This window comes from Pseudorasbora parva, chromosome 24 (assembly GCF_024679245.1).
Source record: "Pseudorasbora parva isolate DD20220531a chromosome 24, ASM2467924v1, whole genome shotgun sequence".
In the NCBI taxonomy this organism is placed as follows: domain Eukaryota; kingdom Metazoa; phylum Chordata; class Actinopteri; order Cypriniformes; family Gobionidae; genus Pseudorasbora; species Pseudorasbora parva.
In genome coordinates, this window is record NC_090195.1 from 6276449 (window position 1) to 6304365 (window position 27917).

At 38.0% G+C, this 27917-nt stretch overlaps 2 protein-coding genes across 2 annotated transcripts in view; one reads left to right on the forward strand and one right to left on the reverse strand.

Annotated features, from left to right (window-relative positions):
- Positions 1-6113: 6113 nt before the first annotated feature.
- zgc:92591 (uncharacterized protein LOC436997 homolog) lies at positions 6114-7986 on the reverse strand. The gene is made up of 2 exons (XM_067435003.1): positions 7715-7986; positions 6114-6453 (listed from the first exon to the last, which is right to left on the reverse strand). The coding sequence occupies exons 1-2, from the start codon at positions 7829-7831 to the stop codon at positions 6217-6219; spliced, it is 354 nt and encodes a 117-aa protein (XP_067291104.1). The 5' UTR covers positions 7832-7986; the 3' UTR covers positions 6114-6216.
- Positions 7987-21161: 13175 nt separating this feature from the next.
- asic1c (acid-sensing (proton-gated) ion channel 1c) overlaps positions 21162-27917 on the forward strand; it is a 99867-nt gene continuing 93111 nt past the window's right edge. The window contains exon 1 of the mRNA XM_067435000.1: positions 21162-22530. Within this exon, the coding sequence (XP_067291101.1) occupies positions 21967-22530 (564 nt within the window). The 5' untranslated portion in view covers positions 21162-21966. The remainder of the gene's footprint in view (positions 22531-27917) is intronic.

Consider the following 27917-nt stretch of genomic DNA (forward strand, 5'->3'; position numbering starts at 1 on the left):
TTATTCAGCAATATCTATCTATCTATCTATCTATCTATCTATCTATCTATCTATCTATCTATCTATCTATCTATCTATCTATCTATCTGTCTATCTGTCTATCTGTCTATCTGTCTGTCCGTCCGTCCGTCTTTTATGTTTCTGATAACTTTCAAACAAGGCTGTTAAATATTCTACATTTGTATGAGTTTAAATTAATTGCAATTAAAAATAAATCATTAATTACACTTCCTTACATTCAATTTCAAATTGCAGTTCTGCATTGCTACCTCAGTTCAGTTCGAATTCAGGAATCAGATTGGAATTTAAAAGGCATTCTCAGTTCAATCTATTTATCTTTTGATGTTTCCTCAAAACAAACATGCCTCTTAATGTAATAATTAAGATTATAATTTCTTAGATGATGATCAACCATCTCTTTTTCTCCCCAAAAATGTCCACATTCCGGTTTGCTCTAAAGACACTGCCTCGTGATGTCTTATCCATATGTTAATGACCCTGCCAATAGGAATATAAATGACATTTATTCCATTTTGCCATGCAGTAATAGCTGTCACATTGACTGAAGGCATCAAAAAGTTGCGACTTTGCGAACACACATTACAGGCGAGGCAGAGAATGGGAAGATTGTTTTGCTGCTGGAGTACATCCTTTTAAATGATACACATAATGAGTTTATAATATGCATCTGGGCTACCTCCTCACTACTTTGATGTCTTCCAAATGGCCCGGGTATCATCAGCAAAACATGTAGGCACTTTCCCGCCCCATTGCCTCCCAAATGTATTTTAAATATCATTCCTTGTAACGCAATTATTTAAAACGTTGAACTAAACACTTACTAATGGGGAAAAAAGACAGTGACTTCCATGAATTCATTTCTCAAATGGTGGACATTCAATTTTTGTGGAGGCAGGGACTTTCTCAAGCAAGAAAAAGAAAGAAGTGCATTGAATCAGCACTCCCTCGACTCGTTCGTCTTACTCCCTGCGGACAACACACACGCACGCATATACATATGCACGTACGCAGACACACACTCGTTTGTCTTGCTCCCCGTGGATAGAAGATGTCTGTCATTTTGTCCTGCCGTGAGCTTAACAGTGAGGCCATCTGTAGGGTTAGGCTCGTCCGGTCAGACAGCCACTCGCTGTTGAGAACCGGACTTCCAGAACAGGCTAATGATCGTAACCTTCATCAGAGCAATTAGACAATTAGTTCCTGCTGATTATCTTCCACTTAATACTGCTGCGCCTCATGTTAAAATCATAAGAATACACTGCTGAAACATCCACTTGGCGTACAACACTAAGACGGTACTAATGAATTTACTAATTAAAGGAACAAAGAGAAGACCAAGAATTAGAAATGCAAGCTAATTGGTTGAAACTAATTGATAAACAATCATTATTTTTCGAGGAATAACCAACATGATTATGAGCTGTTTGAATGCTGTCTAAATGGCGCTGCAAATGAACTTAGCTTTGAACTGAACATCATGAAGACTTCAATGAGTATTTGTGCAGTAAACTGAACTGATCTAATAGACTTCCTTTCAGGAATATGCAAATGCAAAATGAGTTAGTCCTTCACACTCATCAATGACCGTAAACTGTTTACAAGAGGAATAGTCAAGACACAGACATGCTCTACTGTTCAAAAGTTTGGGATCAGTGCAATGTTAAAAAGATGTCTCTTCTGCTCACCAAGGCTGAGTTTATTTGTACTGTAAAAATACAAAAAAAACTGTAAAATTGTGAAATATTATTACAAGTTAAAATGACTATTTTCTATTTGAATACATTTTAAAATGTAATTTATTTCTGTGATCAAAACTGCATTTTCAGCATCATTACTCTAGTCGTCAGTGTCACATGATTCTCCAGAAATCATTCTGATTTCTTGTTATTATCAATGTTGAAATCAGTTTTTGCTGTTAGTTTCGTGGAAAACCTTTTTTGTCAAGATTCTTAGATGAACAGAAAGCAGAATTTATATGGAATATCTTTTGTAACATGATATCTTTACTATCAATTTAATGCATCCTTTCTGAATAAAAGTAGCCTAATAATTCCTTCTTCTTTTTTTTTAATGGCAAGATGCTCAGATGACCAAATATTGGTCATGTTAGAAAAAGTGCTGGGTTAAAAACAACCCAAGTTGGGATGAAAATGGACAAACACAGCAATTGTGTTGTTTTAAGCAAACATTTAACCCAACCGCTGGGTTAAAATAACCCAATTGCTGGGTTTGTCCATTTCCAACCCAACTTGGGTTGTTTTTAACCCAGAGTGTAACGATCAACATCTGTGAAAAAACATACAGAGTCATTATTCTGATTTGTTCCATTAAGAACCTACAGCAAAAAGTGATGACACTTATGACACTTGAGTTGATCTAACAATACAATAACACTTTAGTGCCGTGTCTTCCATTTCTATCCTCTCTAATTGGGTTCTGTTCAGTTCCGAAACATAGCTTTGGGGGATTAATTGAATTTCCGAGACTGAGACTTATCAATATGCTTCAGTAAAATAATTGTATATATACAGCACTTTGGATCAATCCATATTATGTTTAAATGTGGTTTATAAATAAATGTTGTTGTTTATATAAAATTAATTTATGCATCGAGTTTGCCAAAATCGTGAGTCAACGTTGGCATCAAAAGTTAGCTGGCATTACGACTCATAATTCTTCACAAGAGTAGCGTTTGTGATAGCCGCATTGTCCCGTTGCTCAAAAAAAGCTTGCAATTCTGTTTTATAGCCGGTTGGTCCTAACGTTTTGAGTAGATTATTGAAATTTAGTAATGAGCTGAAATTTGTAATGAGGTTAGGGCGACGCGGTTGCATTTTCTTTCTGCAAAATTGCTTTCTCTCGTTCTTTCGAGCGCCCTGAACCCGCAATGCATGGTGTATGTTGCTCTGTTGATTGTGTACGACCGGGCACCCTCTTCATTATGGCAATTGAGAGGTTCATATTTCAACCTAATAGCTCTCGATAACTTTAACAATTGATCACAACCTCATTTTATTGCGAGCCGAGTTAATACACGCTTCCCTGCCAAGTAGAACATTTTCTAATGATGTACTTGTGCACCAAAACAATGCGGGGCCCTGCGCCTGCATTAGTTACTAATGTCCCCATCCGTAATGTGCTTATACCACCCAAAAGAGAAAGAGAGAGGGAGGGAGAGAAAGAGAGAGAGAGATTGTGTGTGCAAAAATGAAATGAGCGCATGGGGATCTATGAGGGAACCGCAAGATCAAGGGGAACATGGTGATGATGACGATAACGCTTAAGACGTTGTCATTAATGACACCATCACCCTCGCTGTAATATGTCCATAGACATGCCATCATTAGCATATATAAGATCATCAGTAAGGCTTATCGTAGGAGCCAGAGAGGGAGGGCTGGGAATACAACTTCCCTGATTAATGAAGGGCAAAACATGATTTGTTTTCACCAAAGATTCCTCCTGTGAAATACTTCATTGGTCAGCTACTAGACTGTAAAATGGACAAATGATTACACCAGTACGAGCTTTTTAAATACAAAAATAAAATTGTAGGCCTATTTGAAGCCTCTCATTCTGGTTTATCAAATGCATGCGTCTTTCAACAATGCATGTGACCCGTATCTTTGCATCTCTCTCTCTTTCACCATAAATGACATAAATATGCTTCCCAGAGACAGGGAGTCATGTTGGAAAATCCAAGTACTGCAGTTCAAATTGAAAGTTTGTCAGCATTTATGTAAAAGTTTTTCATTACAATTTGCTAAACACCTTATGGCATGCGTGACTGGTTTTGTAGCTACAGCTGGGCACTTCCCATACATTTAGTTGGAAAACGGTGCCGTTTAGTCATACGTTAGTTATATGTTTGGCAATCATTTTGGCAGAATATATACAGGTGAAAGAAATGTCCTGATCCTTTCTTTACATGTAACTTTGTTGCAAAAATGCAAACAACAAAGCTGAGCACAAACATTCTCATTTTAACAAAGCAACTTCATTATATTATATTTTTGTTAATTTTTTGTAAGAATTAGCTATCTGATATAAAATGAATCCAGTCTGGAAAATATTACTCATACACGTGACAGATAAAAGTGTCGTTCCACTCTGTGACTCTTTAACGTCTTTAACATTACCTCATGAAAAAGTCAAAATATAGTATTGCCACAGTATTTCTTCTCAGGTCCCAAATGTGTTAAAATGACCCCATCTAGTGGCGACACAACAACACTACGGTGTGAAAGATTTTTGCACATCACTGTAAATGCAGACACAGAAAGATGCACTTTATTGATCCCTGAGGGTAAATTCAGATATTCTATATTATGCATTCACAATTTATAAGCTATAAAACAGTTATAAAATCTTTGCCACTAAAGTGACTTTTTAACCCAATTATACCCAACCAGTACATATTTGAGATGAATAATCCCAAACTAACCTTCATGTAGTCTATATTCAGAAGAGCTATGGTTACAGCACTAGTGGAGATTTTTGTAAACTTCAGCAAAAATCAGGTGTTCCCATGTTTTGTACCATGATATTTATATATACAGTGAATGCAGGTAAAGTGGGCCATTTAAGTTTGATTGTACTGTGCTCAGTTTACACTTTCAAAGCATTACAATGGTTTTCAATTAAAGATACAATATTTCTTTAAACGATAAAAGTTTTGGTCAATGCAATATGACACTGGTAGGTGTGGCCACACCATAACGAAGGACACCCTCATGTTTAATTTAAAGGTAGAAAACCCTCGGACATAAGGTTTATTTTTTAAATTATAAGGTTGCTCACTAAATGTAAACAAATATAATTGTGACAGTGCCGGTTATGTTTGTTACTACAGTTACCAGGAAATAAAATGTAGAGAATAAATTGTAAAAATGTGTTTAGAAGTGCACTGTAACTCTTAGTGGCATCTTCTACCGGTGAGCTTGTGAATTGACACCGCTCCTCATTCTCCTCTCCCGTTAGGAGCACATAAAGAAGCTACGGTGGCCAACACAGGACAAAGATGCCATCGTGTGAGACAGCAGAGAGTGACTAACACTCTGTAGAGCAGTTTGTTCATTTAGGGCAACTGTAGAAACATGTCGCCGCAAAATTGTGTCTTCACTGTAAGGAGACCCGCGGTGATGTAGATAGAAATGGCTCTAAGGTAATAAAAAAATAACGGTTCATTAGCAAAGTCTTTATTCACCACTGAAAACATAGTTCTGTATATTATATTGCATTTCTGTCAATGGATCCTTATAAATATTACACACTGCACCTTTAAGGTGTTTAAATATTGCTGGCCCACTTCGGCTGAATGTGTTAGATAAAGTGGGCTAGTGGGCTTCCGGTAAAGTAGTTGACCTTTTACCTTCAGTAAATATATTCAAATTCATTACATGAATTGATATTCATTGCTTATTTTATAGTTTACATGTATGGTCTACTTTTTAGAAAATAAGACGCAGCATTAAGTTTGATCTTTGGAGTGAAGAAACGATGAGAGGAGCATAATGTAGACCAATATCAAGCTTTAAAATTGGAACACAATTTAAATAGATAAGTGTTTAGAGAAACCAGACCCAAAAAGTTTTACATTATAGTCACCATTTTAAAGGTTCGTTCGTTATTAAATTTTTGTTAGCCTATGTTATAGTCCCATTTTTAATATAAAGATCTATTTTCATCCATATTCTGATGTCTGAACATTCTGATTTTCAGACTTCATAAAATTTATGAAGTATAGTTGATTAATATCAACACAACATTTTGTTTTTAATTTTACACATGCATTGAGTGAACTGATGAATTCTACTTATAGCCTAGGCTATATGCTTTTTTGGGTTTGATAAATGTTATGATATATTCAAACTGAAATATTATAAAAGTAATAAAAAGAAATAAATGAACATCTAGGCATCTAAATTAGACATTTAACAAAAAGTTTCCAACTTTACCTGCATTCACCCTACATGGAAATCATTCGATACCATTCTATCCCTTATGCGGTTCTTCTGTGCTCACAAATAATCCTGAGCAAAGCGATTGCTTTCTAGGCCAGAATAACGAATACCGGCTACACCAAATTTTCTATGTGCATTTATTAATATTGATGGGTGATTGCAAACATGGCTCACTTTACTTTTTTTTTTGTTTGTTGAAAAGATTCCCACCCCTTGGGCAGCGCCCAGGTGATCACTTAGAGCTGGTGTATTTGGTGACGGCCTTGGTGCCCTCTGACACGGCATGTTTGGCGAGTTCCCCTGGCAGCAGGAGCCGGACTGCAGTCTGCACCTCTCTGCTTGTGATGGTCGAGCGCTTGTTATAGTGCGCAAGCCTGGACGCCTCTGTAGCGATGCGCTCAAACACGTCATTAACGAATGAATTCATGATGCTCATCGCCCTGCTGGAGATACCAGTGTCCGGATGAACCTATGGTGGAAAGGATGTATACACACACAAGCAATAAGCGACAAAAGTTCTGTGATCAAAATAATACATTTAAACATTTGTGACCCTGGACCACAAAACCAGTCATACGTCACACGTGTATATTTGTGGCAATAGCCAGCAATACATTGTATGGATCAAAATTGTTGATTTTCTTTATGCCAAAAATCATTAGTAGGCCTATATTAAGTAAAGATCATGTACCACTAAGATATTTTGTAAGTTTTCTACTATAAATATATCAAATGTATTATTAGTAGTAATATAAGGACTTCATTTAGACAACTCTAGTGGTTGTTCTGGCACAGATTTACTATGCATCTCGGCCAAATATAGTCCTATACTAACAAACCATACATAAAAGAAAGTTTATTTATTCCACTTTCATGCGACGTTTAAATATCAATATCAAAAGATGATCCTTATGACTGGTTTTGTGTTCCAGGATCACATTTATTAATGAGGGTAAATAGTTCTTCCGTCAGCTCCTTGGCCTACTATGGGCCGCAAATGGCAGTTAATAAACAATTCAGTGAACAATTCAACTTTTACGTCTTAACGTAATCATATGGTAGGGTGTTTATGTTTTTTGTCTATATTTTTATTAGACAAGGGGCCTAAAACTAGGATATGGGATTAAGGCGGGATATCTTGGTGATCCTGGCTCAATTTATCCGCTAATATAGTTATCTTTCGTTATCGTTCTTGGTGTGAGTGTGCCTTCAGGTTATGTTAACAAGACAACGGTGTACTAAATTTTGCATACAGACGACACGCTCACCAAGATATCCCGGCTTAATCCCTTATCCTAGTTTTGTAGAATATGCCAAAGGTGTTTATTTGCAGCCACAATTCTCCTTATAATGCCATCAGAGAAGTTACACTATAAAATATACTTGCATTTATTGGATGAAAATGTTCTTATAATATACCACCAATACATTTCGTTTTCGTGTGGGTATTTATTGACAAAATTGAGAAGTTGTAAACATTGGTTCCCGAGTCGGACAGATCCGAAACAAATGATTCTTGGTTCAGTGAGTCAATGACTCGAGAGAACCACTCGTAGCAACTCAACCAATACATTGAAAAGATTCGACTCATGAGAATGGATTCGTGAATGAATCGTCTTGTTGCACGTGGCGTCAAACGCAGATCATCCAATCATAATGTACAGTAGGAAATAGGAAGCATACGTTTTGTAAGTATTCTTCTGTAATCTTTATTATTTATGATAACTCACCTGCTTCAAAACTTTGTAGATATACACTGCATAAGTTTCCCTCCTCTTTGCTCTCCGTTTAGATGTTTTTTTGTCCCCTGGTACTTTTCCTTTCTTTTTTGCTCCTTCATTAGACATACTGGGTTTCTTTATATTAATAACTCTGTGCAATTTTTTTCTCTTTCAATTACGTGTTTGCCACTTTGGCAGGTCTTCGGCAGGCCTTCACCAGCCATTTATGACGTACGTATACGGAAGTGTGCACTAATTGGAAAGAGTCTGCTCTCAATCTCGCGTGGCGAACGGAAGTCAGATCAGACCACTCAGCCTTCAGGATATTCAGTAAGCGTTCAAGTCGTTTTTATTTTGCTACATCATGTTACGTTGCATTTAGTTAACTCAGCCAAAAAAACGTTTGACTGCTAAACATACTGTTTCCATAATTTACCCGACCTCATGTTCCCCTCTACATAGAATGGAAGTCTATGGCTACCAGCAATTGTTTGGTTACCAACATTTTTCAAAATATCTTATTTTGTGTTCAGCAGAAGAAACTCATACAGGCCTGGGACAACATGAGAATGAGTAGGCTAAATGATGGGTGAACTAAAGAAATATGAGGATAACACTTGTTTCTTTTCCGTGTTTATAAAACTAAGGTAATGCCGGTATGTCATAGGAAGGACATCTCACATGAATGAGCTTGACTTGATCTTCCATTTACAATGTGATGAATAACTCAGGAATAATATAAACCGTGATTTAAGTAGTTAAATGGTTAGATTAGAGAGAAGACACTGTTGAAAAACTGCATTAAAAATGCATGTTTTAATTTCCAAGGTGATATAACTAGTTACAGATTAAACATTCAACCCAGTGACATCATGTTTCAAAATGAAGTATGTTGCATATTTTATAGTTTTTTTTTTGCATACTCACACACACATATAAATATATACACAAGTCCTACGAATAGTATGCAGTTGGATGTACAGTGTTTTTTTGCTTTCTGCTGAGAGTTTTGGAGCATTGTATTTTGTCTTTGTATGATTTTATTTTAAAATTTTCACTCCAATTAAAGTTGCAGTCAGGACTTCATTTGCCATATTGTATTTCTGTTTTCTGTAGATTCAACCGTACTCTCACCAAATATCACTTGAAATTCATAAAACATCTGGCCAGAGAAGAGACAAGGTTCAGGTGTTGAAAGGATGCAAATTGCTTGTCACGCCTACAGTTAATTAGCTTCCGGCATAATATGCCAATTATGTTAAAGAGCTGCACCTGCAGATACCCATTACAGCACAGCAAATGAGAGAGGCTAATATCTGTGCTACTTTTAACATTTTGAACTCAATGCTTTTCAGGAAAGCCTACTTGGTAAATAGTGATTTGTTTGTAGAGTGTATTATTTGCAAATGTTGTCAATCAAGTGCCATTGTTAAAATATCATCCACCGGTTTCACAGATGAGGTTTAAAGGGTTAGTTAGTTCACCAAAAAAGAAACATTCTGTCATCATTTACTCACCCTCATGTTGTTTCAAACCTGTTTGAGTTTCTTTCTTCTGAACAAAAGACATTTTAAAGAATCAATAATAAGACAGTTGATGGTAGCTACCATAGTGTTTTTTATCTTCTTCTCTGCTATGACTATACTACTTTTTTCTACCATCAACTGTCTGATAGCAACAATTTGAATCATGCCTTGTATGTGAAACCAGTGCTGTGTTCCAGTTCCTTTTTATTATGCCCTCTTCGCTTGCTCGCTTCCTTCCATCTCTTTCACTCAGATGTGTCATTGCTTGCATTGAGTGCCCACTACTGGTGGAGCCTTTGCAATGGACTGAACCGGAACGTCCTAAGCCCTTGATCACTATAATGCCACTATGGAGTTTATTTATTTTTCTTTACAAGATTTTTTAATGCAGCATTTTATATGTATGTAGTTGTGTTTGTTTAAAATGTTTTTAAAAAGAGTTAAAATATCATATCGGCCCTGTCCCAAATGGCACACTTTATGTGCACTTTTGATCTTGTGGACTTACAATGGCAGCTGCGTTCGCCTGTCCGTTAAGTCCACAAGACCACAGGGTGTCCCGTTTGTCATTTTAGGTCTCAGAAGGGTGCCCTCGATGTGCACTTCTGCTAAGTCCACACTGGTGCGGGTTACACAGCGGACTTCTTCCCGGCAGTCAAAGCAGCATAACTTTGTGAAAAGTGCGGACTCAGAGGAACACCGTGAGGGTTTAGGGTGCCATTTGGGACAAGTGACACCCTAACAATAAATTAGTGGACAATAAATTAAACGTGATGTGCGGTGACGTTGCATTGTTGTGTATAAAGATGCCTGAAGTGTACATATGAAGTACACTCGCTCCCTCGGTCAAAATCGAGGGTGTGAGGGTCTGTCCATAACTTCCCTCATCCACTTCATGAAGTGGAACGCACTTTAAGGGTGCTTTCACACTTGGTTCGTTGGCCTGGACCGAACCCGATTTCGATTGATCCCCCTGCCCCCGCTGGACTGTGTTCACATTATATTATTCGGGTCTGAACCGGGGTTCGTTTGCGTAATCAAAGCAGCAGCTGTTTACACGGTTGCTTAGTAACAACAGTGAGCGTGAAGGCGGTGAAATGCATAGCGTTGCTCCCATTACTTTTATATTTTGGTTTTTGAACCGTTGCTTTTGTTACCAAAGCTTCTGGACGTAATGACACTTGCGTCTATCTTGTGAATGCACTGCAAATGCTCTAAAGAACACTGAAGACGAGCAGAGATGAGATCTACAGCTCTCTGCTAGCAGTATGTCAGTAACGCTCGTCAGGTAAATGAGTGAAACACACACAAAACACATTTTTATTTACTCATATGTCATTAATAGTGGTTCACATGAACTGAACCCTAGACCAGTGGTTCCCAAACCTGTCCTGGAGGTTTGCACATTTTGCATGTTTCCCTCATCAGACAAACCTGATCCAACTCATCAGCTCATTAGTAGAGATAGCAAGACCTGAAGTGGGTGTCTGATTAGGGTGACATACAAAATGTGCAGTGCTGGGGGTCCTCCAGGACAGGTTTGGGAACCACTGCCCTAGACCACCTCTTTAAGCGGACTCGGGTGCGGTTCGCGAGTGGGTGCCCGAGTTCGGAAGATTTTTCACGTTCACATCATCTAATCATCAATCGAACTCAGGTGCGCACCAAAAGTGCTAGTGTGAAAGTACCCTTAAATGGTGGCAGGGATTCCCCCGAGGAGAAGTTCACAAGTGTGTGTGTCTAAAAGTCGAGTGGAACGCAGCATAAGCTTCTGTCTTTAAGTGGGTAAGATTTAGAGTCCGTAACCTTATAGGTAAACTGCTATGGATTTTTCAGAGGTGGTGATAATTCTGATGTTATTCAGATAATCTAACTTAATTGAGATGTATTACATGCTGAAATTAATTGTCCTCCTCACACATTAATTTTCTGCACTATATTTATTTTTTATATTTATTAAAGCAAGAATCATTTATATATTGTAGGTCTTGGAACTGACACAAAGGGAGCGCTGCAGTTTCTCATAATCCTGCCGCATAGTACAGTTGTGCCGTCTGAGACAAATTTTCGAAAGTGTCAGATTTTTTGTTATAGGTCAGAATCGTCAGTCTTGGATCTTTTAATGTGACATGCTCGGCTTGCTGAAGGCTTTTTGCCCTAGTCATGATTTTTCGAAGTTCTCACAGTTTCAGTAATTTTGCTGCTCCTACGGTGGCTGTCTAAGGAAGAACCAATACGTGTGTAACAGTTGATGACATTTGTGTGTGTGAGATGTTCACATACAATTGTTCATATACAACAGTTTGTTTATAAGATATGCAGCTTTAAAGCAATAGTTCACTCAAAAATTTAAATCTGATGTTTATCTGCTAACCTCCAGGTCACCCAACATGTAGGTGTGTTTGTTTCTTCAGTAGAACACAAATGAAGATTTTTAACTCCAACTGTTGCTCTGTGCCAGTCATATAATGCATGTCAATGGGGTGCAATTCTATGACAGTAAAAAGAACATGCACAAACAACTCCAATTTTTGACTCAAAGACAATTTTTTTTACCCCAAATAAGACACTGTGAAAGCAGATCGACTTTGCACTCACTTCCAAAGGATGAGGACTTATGCTTGAATTAATACTGTAAAATCAACGCCATCATTACTGTTCTTATCAGTGTATATCAAGTGCTGAGGAAAATCTGGAGCTGAAATTAATTGTAATTAATGGTAATAGGCGTTTAATTTCTGACACATGCTGTCAGCGGTGGACCAATCACAGACTGGGCCATCTGACCAATCAGAGCAGAGTAGGCTCTTGGAAAAAAGTGGTTTAGATCGATGACTGAATCTTTTATTGAACCGTTTTCTACACTGGGAAAACATGTAATGTATATATTATGAGAAAAATGTGTGTTTATGACCTTGGAACCATGTAAACTGTATGATTCATCCAAAATAGAATTTGGCACAAATAACATCATAAAATTGCCACTTTAAATATATTGTTTAGTGTTCCCTTCATGTTCATGACCATTGATCCAGTTTTGTTGCCTATGTAGCGCTACATCAGCAGGAGACGTGGCACCCACTCAATAAACTATCAATACAAATCACAGAACTGTGTGGAATGACTCTTGGTCCTGTTGATTGTAATTATGGCACACTTTACCCAAAGATGGTGCATTGGGAGGTTCCCTAAAATCGTTGCCTCTCAAGAGACTATGTAGAGAAAGATCTGGTTCTGCTGGCACTGGCTGCTGGTAGAACAGCCATTTATTATCTAGTTTTTTTATACCTTCATCCCTGAGTGATAAGTGTGAGTGTTATGTATATGATTACAAAGTGACTCATGTTTGGACTGCCGTTTGCTGTAAAAGGTCATCCTGTGCAGTCAGCCAACAGTTTGATGAAATTGCAGTGTGAATTGCTTGAATTAAGTCAGGGCAATAAATAAGCAATAAGAAAATCACACTCATCTGCCTGGCTGAGTAAAGAATTATATTTATAATATTTATTACTTTAAAGGGCATATCTATTTCTATACATTTTCATTTCTTTGTAGGTGTGCATGTCTCAGTTTAGTACTTCAGTGTGCATTTATTTGCACAATTGACTTTAATAATATTAGCACTTTGAGGTCTTCTAACTTAACCTCTTTAGGTTTGAAGAACACAAATGTTTGCTCTGCTTTTCAGTTTGTGACCAGATATTTGTGTGCTGTAGGGTATTCCAACTTGTGTTCAATTTCACGTTTTTGTTACTGGACAAGACCTTTTGATATTTTTCAATTTCACAGTCCCTCCAATCTGACAAGTTCTTTGTACGTCAAGACTGATGTACAGCCTCCGGTTTAAGGCTTCTTTCCACTCCCAAGAAACATGGTTTATCCTTTCTTGTATGCCTTTATCTATTTACAGCAGACTTTTTTTATTCTTGAGCCTCAAAATTTGCAAGAAAAACGTTACCAATCATGCAGTATTTTCGTTTTATGGGAGGGCACCACTAAATATAATTTTTCAAGATATTTTGAGAAAGAGCGTATAAGTATTACATAAGCTAAATGTTTACAAAAATACAGATAAACGTAGCTATGGGCTATCTTATAGTTCCCCTCACTCCACAACAAATCTGTTATATTTAACGGTATTCAAGAATGAAAAATATAAGTAGGCTATTACGTCAAGCCAAAACAAATTAATTTCAGGCTAAACAGAAACTGGCATTGGGCTCTCCTACCTCCCTCATTTGGCTCAAATCCAAACATTTCCATATTCACTATGTATTTTAATACTACGCTGTGATTTCTTATGTGAACTAGGCTTTGTACTTTGTTCATGCACAAAAATATGCTTGGCATAACACAATGAATGGCACAGATTGTAGGCTACGGACTATTAAAAGGTTTTGACTATTTTAAAAATGAACAAGCTGCGACATTAAGTTAGCAATTATAATTAGCTTTAATTTTGTTAATCTGTTAAAGGGATGGTTGCATGCGATTTCACTTTTTTTACTTTAGTTAGTGTGTAATTTTGCTGCTTGAGCAAAAACTGTATCTGCAAAGTTACAGCGCTAAAAGTTCACAAACGGAGATATTATCTTGTAAAGTTATGGCAGTTTATTGCCTACAAAAACGGCCAGTTTGGACTACAACAAGTTTCTTCCTGGGTTGGTGACATCATAAACCCTTGCTAGTCACCGCAGATGTGACTTCTGCCCGTAATGGTAAGGGGTGTGGCATTTAACCTGTGCTTGGCACTTCAGCCAATAAAAATACATGAAACTACATTTGGCCATCTAACCAATCTCAGACCATTGCGGGGTTTTTTGGAGGGATGGGCTTCATAGAAGCAGGAAGCAGACCAGCCATTCAAAGGACAGTGGAGACAGCGGTGTGGAATAAAGGGAAAATATAAGAAAAATATGGCGCTTAAAAAAAAAGTATTAAGACTGGGGGAAAAAACCCGGAACCACCCCTTTAAGTATTTAAGTGAAATATTTAACTTACAGTCCTTTTTATTCTGTTCATATGATTTTTTTCTCTGTGTTCATCAGCCCAAATCAATGCCTTATTATTAAATAATATTAAGGTACACTACAGCATTTTTACCTTTACAGTAAGATGTGAGTTGGAAATGTTCATTCTTAATGTTTCTCAACTGCTACGTAAACTAATGTAAATATGTACAGTAAGATGTTTTTACAAAAACAGTAAAGCTACAGGCATTGGTCATGTAGTTCATGCTAACTAATGCATTAACTAATGTTAACTAATTGCACTGTTACCCTGAACAGATGCATTAATATATGTGTTAAGATTAATGTTGAACAGAGGTGTTATTCATGTTAACTAATGCATTACTAATGGTGACTAATGCAACCTTATTGTAAAGTGTTACCGTTTTAGTTAACAAAAACAACACGTATATGGAGTTGTGATGTTTATTCTGATTAGACTGACTTTTTTTTTTTTAGCGATATAATTTTTAATAAAAAAAAAAAAAGAGGAAACTTGAAGAATCCGTTGCAACGGATACGAATGCTATGTGTTTACTAATGTAGTATACGTTAGTGAGTTCATTGACAGTTGGATGTTACAGCTAATGCCAATAAAAACGTTTTATCAGTAAATAAATGTAGGCTTGTCAGTGATGTGTAATGTTATCTATACAGCGTAATAACTGTTACTACATGATTCTTTTTATTTTACAGTAACAGCCACCGTTATAAACCATCTACAAAGCTTAGTGTAATGTTAGTGTTAACTTAATCACCAGCATACACAGTTTGTAATAACACAATAACCATAACGAGTTGTTCATTATAAACGTGGGATTATGAATTATACGTGCCGTAATGAAGCTTACCCTGTAAACTTTAGCCGCATTCATCGTGAAGCGTGCAAGCGATTCAAACTACACAGACTTCTTCTGGAGGTGCAGCAGGAACATGAATAGTTGATACTGATCCTTTTTTTCAACAGCTTCTTAGCAAAACCTGTTTTATACTGACCCTCGTTTATAAAGCAGTCTGGTGAGAAATGATTTGCGCAAACATGAAAACATTGATGTTGATCGGGCGGAATATTCCCTTCAAAAACAAAACTCAGCCGTTTGGATTTAGGAACACAAGAATGACTGCTGTGTTCATTATTACACCGAAGAACAGAACCCCACAATCGTTTAGACGCCATTCTGCTCCACTGTATCAACAATGGATTTTTATCATTATAGGATGGTTGTGTACAGGCACTGCCAACACACATTTCCGTACAATCAACTTGTAAAAGTGCATGTACCATTATATGACTCCTTTAAGCCTTTTTTGAGTCAAAATGGTTTCAAATAAACCCTAAACTCATTTATTTTCGGTTTTAAATATCAAGTGTTTTGGCCGTCCTCTACCCTCATCAGACTGCTATGTTCTGATGTTATATGCTGCACAGATTTAGATTGCGTTAGATGACCCGCTGATGTCCGATGATTTATTTCCTGGGTCAAGCAGTGCGGCCAGTGTCATTATGATCACCGTCGCTTCTCAGTAAGCAGTCTCACGAGAGGCCGCTGCAAAACTGCTAAGCTTCATGATCTTTTATGTTTGCAGCATATCTCAGCACGTATGAGAAGCGATCCTGATGCTCTTTCAGTGGTTTCAAATGAGATGGCGGTACATAATCTGTCTCAGTTTTAAGATGCTTGCACTTTCATATTAGCTGCAGCATCCGTCTTAAGGCATCGTACTTGAGTGTGTGCACGTCTCACTCCTGCCTTTGAGCTGACTTCAGCGATATTCTCGGCTGAATGAGATCTTGAATGTGTTCCCATGCCCATAAAACAATGGGTAGTTATTCTTTTTTTATCTGGTAAATGACACGTGTCTGGTGAGTGCCTTTATATGTGTGGATGTCCATGTGCCCTCTGCTTTATCACTTTTTTTTCTCCCGTCTTGACCTTCATTCCTTGTCTGGGTAGTAGAATTTATTTATTTATTTGCTTTTTATATTCAGAGACACATAAGCAATAATGTCTTCGCTACTGCATGGAGAATATATTTCATGTAGCATAAAACTGCCATAATTTCTCCTTATCATATTGTTCCGAACCTAGCCCAGAAATCTAGACGCACCCTAGTGGCAGCAAATCTAATCTGCCGCGAGTATCGTCTAGTAACTCTCAATACCCTTCTGAGCTGTAAAAACCGAACTCTGGTCAGGCCAATCACATCATGTATAGAGTCGGTGGGCGGGGCTTAACATAATGAAGGCCGAGTTGCGCTTGCGTGCTTCTTATAAACACAGAAACTGGCGAACGGCGGTCTTTCGAATCAGCTTTGACCGCCACTCTGGAAGACTTGGAGTAAAGCTTTTCTCTGAGAAAAGAACAAAGAACGGCACTGAAGTCATTCTTAAAAAGGGAAGATGTGTTCGGAGTTTTGCCGACCGGATATGACGAAAGTTTAATCTTCACATGTTTACTAGCTTCAGCGAGCTCCGCTTCACCTTCGTTGGTCTAGTTGGTTGTAGCGCTATCCTATCGCGTGCAGAGGGAGTTTGAAAGACAACCGTTTATCCCGCCCCTCGGATTGAGCTGTCAATGGTGAGTTTCCAGACCAAACATCTTGATGTGGGTCTGGCTTGTCAGGCTATTCCAAACCCATTGTGTTTTTTTCGTTCCATTGAACACAAAAGTAGATGTTAATTGTTCAATTGTTTCTAGAGCTTGTGATACACAATATATTTGTTATAATCAGATATTATAATAATCACATATTGTATTTGTTCATTCCACTATTTTTTAAATTGGATTACCTTTTCCATCATCTAACGTCACTCAAAATTAATATTTAAATCAAGCGGCAACCTCCCGCGATCTCTCTTGAAGCCAATACGGAAGTAATGTAAACTGCAATTCCTCAACTGGCCACTAGGGACAGGCTCCAGAAGGGAGCAGAATCTCATTGAGCCCCATGTTAAAATTCTCAACTTTAAAGGAGAAAAAAACATGTTTACAGCCTGGTACAAATTGTGGTTTTGGCTTATAAGGCTAATTTTGATCTTCATGACAACTCTGAGGGGGGTGAATTTTTTTATAACTCATTCGTTTACGTTATATAAAGCCTTAAGGTTCTGCATAATTAAGGGCGTGGTTACAAGTGGACAGCCATTTATCTGCTGTCTATAGTTACTGCGTCACCTCAGCTCCGCGCACATCCCGCCTTTTTGCCCATTTTCTGTTATCCGGGAGTGACACGCGATGACTAGCTCACAAGATGGCAACGCCCAGCTCATCTCTACTTTAAGCTTCAGAACGGCTTATCAGAATCCTATGGGTGACGTCACGGACACTACGTCCATATTTTTTTACAGTCTATGATTTAAATCTGTTCTTAAATGTACTCTTTTGAAAATCTTGAGAAAATTTTTTTTTACAAGGTAAATTATAATGTTGTGATGCCTGAATTCACATTTCATACAATTATATTTAAAATAGTATTATTTGTATTTCATTTATTTTCTAGTTTTATTTTATGTAGATGACAACCATATATAAATGTAATATCTTTTATTAATGGTTATTGTCCATAACTTGAAAATAATTATAATTTATTGATAGCAGACTGGATTTTAATAGTGTTCAACCCTCAAAAAGCACCTAAAAAGATCATAAATGTGGTCATCTTTTAATTCTCTCAAATCTAATTTTCTATTTCAACATGCTGTCTATGTGAAGCCTTGTTTATCTTAAAATTCATATTCTGTCTAAATACATTGTCATGAAATTGTATTTGTTTGTTGTTGTATTGCAAAAACAAGAAAAGCAGAGAGCAAATAGTCCAGTACTTGTAAAGCAGTGTATGAATGACAGTAAGCCTGTTCCTCATGGCCTCTTATGACCAGAGGTCGACTCCCTGATGGATTAATCTCATGGTTTGTGCCAAGATATCTCTGCATTGACAAGGTTTTGTGTTTTTCCTGACAGATGCCAAGTGCTTGGTTGTATCAAATCAAGCTTTGAACACATTGATCACAAACAAATCAATCAACATTGCATATGTTCCTTATTGCATATCAGGATTGTGCGCTATATTAAATTGAATTGAAAATGCTTTTCAAATTTTAATTAAATTCCTGAATTTAAAAAAAAAAATTCATATAACTGCAATTAAACTAGAAAGAGAATGTTTGTCAAGACAGACTTTGAATGATGACAACTTTTTAAAACTTCCAGACAAGTTTTTTTCTTCTTCTTTTAAACAGATGTTTGAAATGTCATCTATGGAGATTTGTGCTTAATTTATTTGCACTTTATATTTAATACACAGTGTTGGGGTTAACGCATTACTAGAAACCTTTTAGTTATGTAATCAGATTACTTTTTTCAAGTAACTAGTAAAGTAATGCATTACTTTTAAATACTGACAATATCTTTATTTTACTGACTCCTCCTCTGTCTCCATGTTGAAAGAAATTGTAAGTGCAGAAGTATTAGGTGTGCAGAGTAAATATGATGGATATTCTAGTTGTAAACTAAACTTGAGCATGCATTTACTCCCGTCACTTGTACAAAAACAGATTCAGTGTTCCTCAAAACAGTGAAATGCAAACACAGAATATTATCGGAAATAATTAAATCTTCATTTGCACAAATATACTTTATTTAATCTCACTTTGTTAGCCGTATTTGCTGCTGACATTCAACAAGCCAATGTAACCATTCCAATAAGTAAAATTGGCTCTACATAAACATCACATTTGTTTAATTTTTGTTTTTCAGATTAATCTGCAATCCAGAGTGGAAGCACAGCTGAAAGGTTTGTTTGAGCTGCGCCCTCTACTGTACTACTAGGTAGGAATTTGCATTACTTTCAGCCTGAGGCTTATTCATTTCACTTATGGTGCCTTTAGTTTTGCAAAAAATAAAACCTTTATATTATTATAAAACAACAAGCAGGACAACGTAATGTAAAAGTAACTTAACACATTACTTTCCAGAAAAAGTAACCAAGTAATGCAGGTAGTTACATTTTTAGAGAGTAACACGGTATTGTTAAGCTTTACTTTTTAAAAGTAACTTTCCCCAACAATGTTATTACTTAAACTTCCTGTGGGGTGTGGCCAATTCACTTTCACACTCATGAATTGAAAGGGTGCCAGGTTTTCACTTCTGAATTCAGTCTTGTTGCATAGTCCAAAATGGGCAGCAGAATGTCTTGTGCATCTTACCAAGTTATTGGATTTAATTGTTTACTGATGTGTTTACTGATTGTGACTTATTTCATTGTTTGTATGTTTCTATATATAAAGTGAAACTCACTGGATCAGACACAAATGTATTCAGTAACAGTATAATGACCCAAAGTAGTTAAGCAAATCCAGAAATGGTTGTCTAAAAGGTTAAGATGTCAAGTGAGTTATCTTTACCAGTGCAAGTAAGAAAGCTCTTAAAATGACATTGTTCTAGCAAGTCGAAGCAAAAATTCTCTTGGTCGAAGTAGGAGACCAATAAACAATTAGACAAAAAGCCTGCATGTGATTTCCTGCCAATAAGGGTTAAACCCGCTAGTAGTTAGCTATTTTTGGATGGTTTCGTCATGCAAATTCGTTTTATGGTTGTTTTGTTGGTGACTCAGTTTGTGCCTGCGTGTGTGAGATATGATTTCGGCTGTCAATCACTGCTGACCATGTACAATCTTTTATTCATTCAACCCTCAGGTGATAGGAGGAACATCCTCAAAACAGCAATCACTAACTCCCAGAGTGCAGCAGTGAAAATAAAGTGATTAGCACATTTGGTCAGGCCATTGGCATGTTAAAATCTCCATGATGATGCTTGGAGTGCCCTCTCTCCTTTTAAAGTCCAGATTGAATCTTAGTTTATTTCACTAACAGTGTTTTTCTTGAATTTCTTCATAGTGTGTATCAATGGTAATTGATGCTTTTCTTTGTTACCAATTTATTGCCTTGTTAACAAATAGCTAAACCGCGCCTGTCGCATCCGGGAATGTCTGGTAATCAATCATGCAGAGGTATGTGAAATATAAACCGATTTAAGGTATTGCATAATCCGTCTGCCTTTTATTCCAGGACTTGTTTTGGATTTGCTACTTACACATTGCAAGCTTGCTCAGTCTAAACATAACAGTGGATTCAGAGTATGTGCCGTTCAGTAATTTACATGCAGAAATATGCAGAATAATATGCTAATCCTCACACTCAGCATATTTGCAATAATGGAGAGCCTGTAAACAAGATCCAGACATTACAATATTTGCAAAAGTCAAAATATGAATGCACATACACAGACTCCATTTCCAACGTGAACAGATCTGAATGTACTATATCATATGACAGTATTAATGTATTTTAGGACCAACCTTCCCTTGTGACATTGATCGAATATTGATTTCATTTGGTTAGGTAATATGTCTAAACCTCACTGTTCATCCATTGTTATGGTAATTTGTTTCCCTTGATCATTATAGTGGACGTATATCTATTGTCACTTAAGGCTGGATTTGCAAGTGTGCTCTGAAGGGATCCCTGATCCCCTATTAACCCTCAAAATACAATGCACATTGGTATTGATCGATTGAACCATTGTCCATAAATCGTGTTGGTTTCTAATGACCGCCGCATTTGTTACTGGTCTCTCAAATGGCATCTTGAAAAGATACAAAACCATGCGAGTTCACCTCAAATCTCTTGTTAAACTCCAGCTAAATTAAGATGCAGGTTTAGTAGGGAAAATGAGGATGTGCTTCCATGCAAAACCAATCTCTTCAGATACAATCACATGGCACAGATGGTTGCTTCTCTGCAACTACCTGTAGCTGAAATACAGCATTGCACATTGAGAGCTTTTCCTTTCATACAAAACCTGGAGTCGACGCACCCCCAGCCCCGCTAGCACCCTCCCCCATGCATCTCGCACACACACACATACACACACGCATACAGGCTGTGGCGAAGCAGACGCTCAGCAGTGGGATGGATCCTGACTACTAAAGAGCAACGGAGAGAGAGGAGGGGTGGCAGGCAGCCGGCAGAGGTGCATAAATCCTCATTTCCAGATCTGGAGGAAGAAGCGTTTGCTGTCTGTGGCGAGTCCACCACATTGGCTTTCCAAAACATCAGGAGGCAGCGCTCCCCGCAGCTCGCCGTGAATCCAGGAGAGACTAGGAACCCGGCTGAGGCTGTCAAGCACAGAGGTGGGATAGGAGGAGGTCTATGACCCTTGATTTTCAGCAGGGGAGTGGCAGAGGGGGACGTAGCTGCCGACGAGCAACAGACGCTCGGCTCTTGTAATCTTCCCATTCACGAATCCATTCCATGGCATTGTCATAGCGATGTAAAGCCCTTCTGTGCCGACTGGAGGAGGCACGCTCCAATCAACTGTTCTCGCCAAGCGAGATCTTTCCACTGTGTTTACCTTTCCACAATTCCTCTGTGCCTTTCGGTTTCCCTTCACTTCTTTGTGCTTTGTCCCTCAGAAACCGGACAGCGTCACTCCTGTCTTTTCATGTTACTTGGTCTTTTTGGAGCTGTCATTGTGTTTGGTTCTGCATGGAATGACAGCTGCTTTTTCAGAGACCGTAGAAGAGGTCGCAGATGGAGTGAGGACTACCACTAATTGGAAAGCTACCTAAAGAACCTCTTCAAAGACTTGCTGCTCTTTCAATTGTTTAGACTTGCCTCATTTGCACACTTCTGCCATTTGTTTCGCCTAGTTTGTATTGGATACCAATGACAGCCATGAAGGGAGACTCCGAAGACAGCATCGAAAGCACGAGGCCAACTAGCCTTCAAGATTTCGCCAACTCCTCTACGTTACATGGCATGAGCCACATATTCGCCTACGGGCACATGACGTTCCGTCGCTTCCTTTGGTCACTGTCCTTCTTGGGCTCTCTTGGTCTGCTGATGTATGTTTGCATGGACCGAGTGTACTACTACTTTGAGTTCCCTCACGTTACCAAACTTGATGAGGTGGCGGCGCCCAACCTCACATTTCCGGCTATCACCTTCTGCAACCTCAATGAGTTTCGTTTCTCGAAGATCACAAAGAACGATCTGTACCACGTTGGGGAGCTGCTGGCACTGCTCAATGAGAACTATCAGATCTCTAACCCTCACTTGGCCGAGCCGGAAGTCCTCGCTTTGTTAAAGGACAAGGCTAATTTTGCCAACTTCAAGCCCAAGCTGTTCAACATGACGGATTTCTACAACCGCACAGGCCACGATATCAACGAGATGCTCTTGCAGTGCACCTTCAGAGGGGAGGATTGCATCCCTCTAAACTTTTCCACCGTAAGTTACCATGGTGCTATATTCTTCTACTGCAGTTGTGGCAAGCTGAAGCACTGTTGGTTTGTAGGCAAATACCACTTGACATGAGGTACACTGGGCCATTGACTGAGACTGTGTGTATCGAATTACGCAAACTACTAATCTTTTTCGTTCACACTACTCCTTTGTTGACAAGAGACTTCTCAGTTTTTAGCTTGTGCAGGATAGATTTTCTTTCACATCCATTTTCAGCAGAAAAAAATTATAGGTTGAATGAAATATGCAATTGCACTTATGAATCAATGGCTAGGGTAGCAAAACTCAAGAATGACTCTCCACTGGCTAATCTAAGACATTACAAGAATACACATGCTATCTCTCTCAGTGTGTGTGTGTGTGTGTGTGTGTGTGTGTGTGTGTGTATATAATATGCTAATATTATTCAGTGAGAAAAGCAAGCAGCTCTAATCTAAAGAGAACTAAATATATAAAAGATGTAATTGATTATAGAGACGATATGGATTAGTTTGATCAAAATAAAACATGAATATGATCACAACCTATGAAATGCATCACATGTAGATTGGCATACAATTTAGGAGTTCAGAACTATAGACTGATTATTTTATTTTATTTTATTTTATTATTATTTTTTGTCTGTGGCAAAAAGCATTTGTTATTTAATATTTTTCCAGTTGTCAATTTAGCTAAGCCTTATCTGTGATCATAGGATAATACATACCCTGTTCAAATACGGAAATTACACAAACACAGCTGAGGGCAAACAGTTAGTTATTGCTCTGAAGATGTGAAAGTGGTATTATGGCATAATGCATTGCACAGCAATTAATGATTGATTACCGTAGTTTCTATTAGATGATACGTTCCTGTTGCATATTTTAATTTGATTTATCTACCAGATATTGAGAGAGATCCTGTGACTCAAATGTATTGTTGGATCCTGGTTTGGACATGTGGAACAAATTACTTCCGCTATCATAATGGTCTAAGTCAAGGTGGTGTTGAACATTAGGGTTAATTTAATTCCTCACCTCCTAGGAGGAGGCTTTATGCATGCTTAAAATATCAGTATGTGCAATCATAATACGATTTTTGCTGCCATCAGACATGGATGGTGTAGGAAGTGAGAGAAGTCTTCTTTATACCTCAAGAGTCAAGACAGTTGTTCAAAGTGTACATTTTTTTTCATTTTTGAGACAACACGATTAAAGGAATAATTCACCCCAAAAGAAAATAAAGCATTATTTACTCAACCTCATGTAATTTTTTTTAACCTGTCCTAATTAGACTTTCTTACATAGAAAACAAAATGTTATTATAAAAGAGAATGACGACTTTAAAGCTCCAAAATGACCCGACAATTACACCAAGACTATATGATTTATGCACAATATGCCATGTCCTTTGAAGTCATGCAATAATGTGAGAAGCAAAAAGAAATGTAGGTTTTTATTCACAAAAATATCATATGGCTTTAGAAGACTGTGTAAAGCTAGTCGTGTGGACTTTTTCATGCTTTTTTGAAACTTGAGTGCTTCAGACACCATTCATAGTAAAATTATTACTTCTTATTGAAAGTAATAGCATGAAAGTAAATATTTCTCCTTTTCTTGTTTCATGTTATAAAGCCATATAGGTTTGAAACAACATGAGCGTGAGTAAATAACAGAATTTTCATTGTTGGATAAACGATTACATGTCAATAGGTTGTGCAAGTTAATTTAACATAATGGCCTTTTAATATAAAGGTACTTAGCAGACAGATATTTTGTGTGTTCAGCTTACCCACCTTCTCATTTTGTATCATTTACCTTTAATTTTGAACATAAGTATCCTAAATGACCAAATGAATAAATGAGGGGTCATTATCTGGACGATGAGTGCCATAATCTCATAGTGCAAACATTACACTAATTCTCTCTAAAGTGGCTTTTGATTGACTCTAATGAAAATAAGTGTTGCGATCAGGTATCTACAATATGGCCTCCTGACAATAAATACATCAATGCTGAGTACCAGTGTAAAACCTCTGGGGCTGGGCCCACTGCGCACTTATCTAGTTTAGGGTGAAATCTGTTCTTAATGAAAATTAAGCACACTTAGGAAAACCCAAGTACCTATTAACATTCAGTGTTGTTCTTGAAACCCTCAAGGGCTGGAACCTGGTCTTTTGCATTCAAAAGCACAACCCTTACCTACATCTGTTTTCAGCTGCTTGAGCATCACAGCTGAATCGCTGTAATCCAGATCGTTTTCAAGCAAGTAACGTGCCCTATACTTTTTTACTTAGAGAATGGGCTTTCTTCATTAACATGAGTGTTGCCTGGCAACAAGGCATTGCATTGCACAGCAAATCATTCATGGGTAATTGCTATTGTTGTGCGTGATGACAAACACTCGCTAGGTAGTTGAGATGATTTGAAAGCCGTCACTTTGTGTGCATTTATGTGTGCATGTGCATGTGCATGAATGTTTGTGTATATAACTGTTTTGTGAAAGTACTCTAATAGCTGTCAGATTACTGTTGGTCACAAACAGCCATGCTAAGGGTTCATGTACCCATATCTGCCTGCCCTGAAACGAAACACTTCTGTGTATTTCTCATTATGCATTTATGTCTTCATAGTCAAACATTGCACATTATGTATTCTAGTGCTTGTGCTTCTGACAGGTTACCGTAGGTGCAAGAGGTGCCACGTCTTTGTTCAGCGTACTGAAACATAGTTGGTGCATAAAACCTTTTTTTTTTTTTTTTTTTTTTCAGAGTAAAAGTTTTGTGGCATCATTAATGTTTTTGCAGCTGATAATGAACACTAAATTTGGATGCATTTTTTCCACACTTGTTTTTTTTTATATGCATGTAGCACTAAAATTGCATGCATTTGTTTTAACACATTTTTTACAATCGTGTATGTGTCGGATAATGATTGCAGCCCTAAAATTGTTACAATGCATTACAATTACATAATTTCTTTTGCTTAAAACATTCACAAATATTATAATTATACTAAATAATTTTTCATGGACACATAATTGATTTAAATTCTGTGACTTATTAGCCTGTGTTATTAAATTTGCCTTGTCTGAAATGGGGTTCAGAGTTTGGCACATGTGCATGAACACATTGAGTGGTAATGCCCATGTGGGACACACAGCCTCAGATTAACCATAGGGCTGATTTGGCTTTTGCTTATGGGCCTTGAAGTCCATAGGGCTTTGAGCTGCAACCAGGTTTTTTTGTCCACCCAGTGACTCATTCTAAATAGCTTCATTTTGAATGGGTTTAGTAAGGTGTTTCAAGCGACACAATGACTTCAGTGATGGGTGTGTGTTTATTTTCACAATGTTTTAAATTCTGGCGAGTTTTAAACCATTTTGGGGGATGTTGGGACAGGTGGGTGCAGAGGTTGGGCTACAAATAATAATGGGCTTGGGTCTGTCTGACTGGGTTGTCCATCATTAATTTTTTATCTTGTCATTAATGGCCTATCCCAAATGGGACCCTAAACACTTGCTGTCTTCCTATGAGTCTTCCTATGCACTTTCATGATGTAACAGCACTTTGACTGTTGGGAAGAAGTCTGCTGCAGGTGGGCTTAAGAAAAGGGCGCATATCGACAAAGGGGTGACAATCTAGTGACAATCTGACGCACCCTAGCGGCAGCAAATCTAATCTGCCCGCGAGTGTCTTCTAGCAACTCTCAATACAGTTCTGAGCTGTAAACGCCAAACTCTGATCGGGCCAATCACATCGGTAGGTGGGGCTTAACATAATGACGGCAGAGTTGCGCTTGGTGCTTCTAGTAAACACAGGAACTGGCAAACGGCGGACTTTCGAATCAGCTTTGACCGCGACTCTGGTAGACTTGGAGTTAAGCTTTTCTCTGAACAAAGACCGGCACTTAAGTAGTTCTTAAAAGGGTAATATGTGTTCTGAGTTTTGGATTGAGGTCAGGACTCTGTGCAGGCCAGTCAAGTTCCTCCACAGCAAACTTGCTCATCCATGTCTTTATGGACCTTGCTTTGCGCACTGGTGCGCAGTCATGATGGAACAGGAAAGGGGACATCCCCAAACTGTTCCCACAAAATGTCTTGATATGCTGAAGCATTAAGATTTCCTTTCACTGGAACTAAGGGGCCAAGCCAAAACAACCCCACACCATAATCCCCCCTCCACCAAATGTTACACTTGACACAGTGCAGTCAGGCAAGTACTGTTCTCCTAGTAATAGCCCAACCTAGACTCATCCATCGGATTGCCAGGCAAGAGAAGAGTGATTGGTCACTCCAGAGAACACGTCTCCATTGCACTAGAGTCAAGTGTCGACGTACTTCACACCACTGCATCTGACGCTTTGCATTGCACTTGATGTAATCAAGCCATATAAACCTATTTCATGAGGCTCTTCAAACACTGTTTTTGAGCTAATCGGACTTTTGGAGGTCTGTAGCTATTAACTCTGCAGAAATTTGGTGACCTCAGCATCCGCTGACCTCGCTCTGTGATTTTTATGTGGCCTTACGAGTTGCTTTTGTTCCCAATTGCTTCCACTTTTTTTATTATGCCACTAACTGTTGACAGTGAATATTTAGTAGTGAGGAAATTTTTACAATTTGACTTATTGCACAGGGGGCAACCTATCACGGCACCACGCTTGAATCCACTGAGCTCCTGAGAGCGACCAATTCTTTCACAGATGTTTGTAGAAGCGTCTTCATGCCTAAGTGCTTGATTTTATACACCCGTGTCCATGGAAGAGATTGGAACATTTGATTTGGAGGGGTTTCCCAATCCTTTTGGCAATATATTTATGTCTATTAAAATTTTATAGGATTTTTACCCAGGTGCTGAATAGAATATGATTAAAAGTTATTTCAGTCAATGGAATTGCTTTGGAGTTTGAGACAAACTATTTACAATGTAGGCTGAATTGTTCATGACTGCTTCAGTGAAGTATTGTGGTTGATATGTATAATGACATTGACATTACAGGAATGTTGGAGGCACAAGCTCTTCTGGTCACACCAAATGGGGTTATTTGTAGGTTTATTCTTTCAAAATAAGAAAGGCAATGTGCTATGTTCTATTCTGGTGACGAAATCCGCGTCGTGCTGTATGTGGACCAAGCTTGCGTATGCATAACTGAACTATTTTTGGGCTTTAGGGTTAATGTTTTGTTTGTTTGCAAGAAATGTTGTTCTAGACTAGGACCAACAAAAGATGATTCGGTGAAAGTCATGGTCAACCTTTAAGATAGAGTTCGATTTTGTCCATACTCAATCTCAGCACAAAATTGGTGAGTGTTTTCATATCGTCCAACATATTGAGTGCTCAAATTGGAGATTATTTTTTGCACAAGTTGATCCATAATGCATTAAAACCATCT

Excerpts from the sequence above, each read along its gene's own strand:
- zgc:92591 (XM_067435003.1), bottom strand. The coding sequence starts at position 7,831 with ATGTCTAATGAAGGAGCAAAAAAGAAAGGAAAAGTACCAGGGGACAAA. Across the intron at positions 6,454-7,714 it reads TCTACAAAGTTTTGAAGCAG|GTTCATCCGGACACTGGTAT; the intron begins GTGAGTTATCAT and ends TTTCCACCATAG.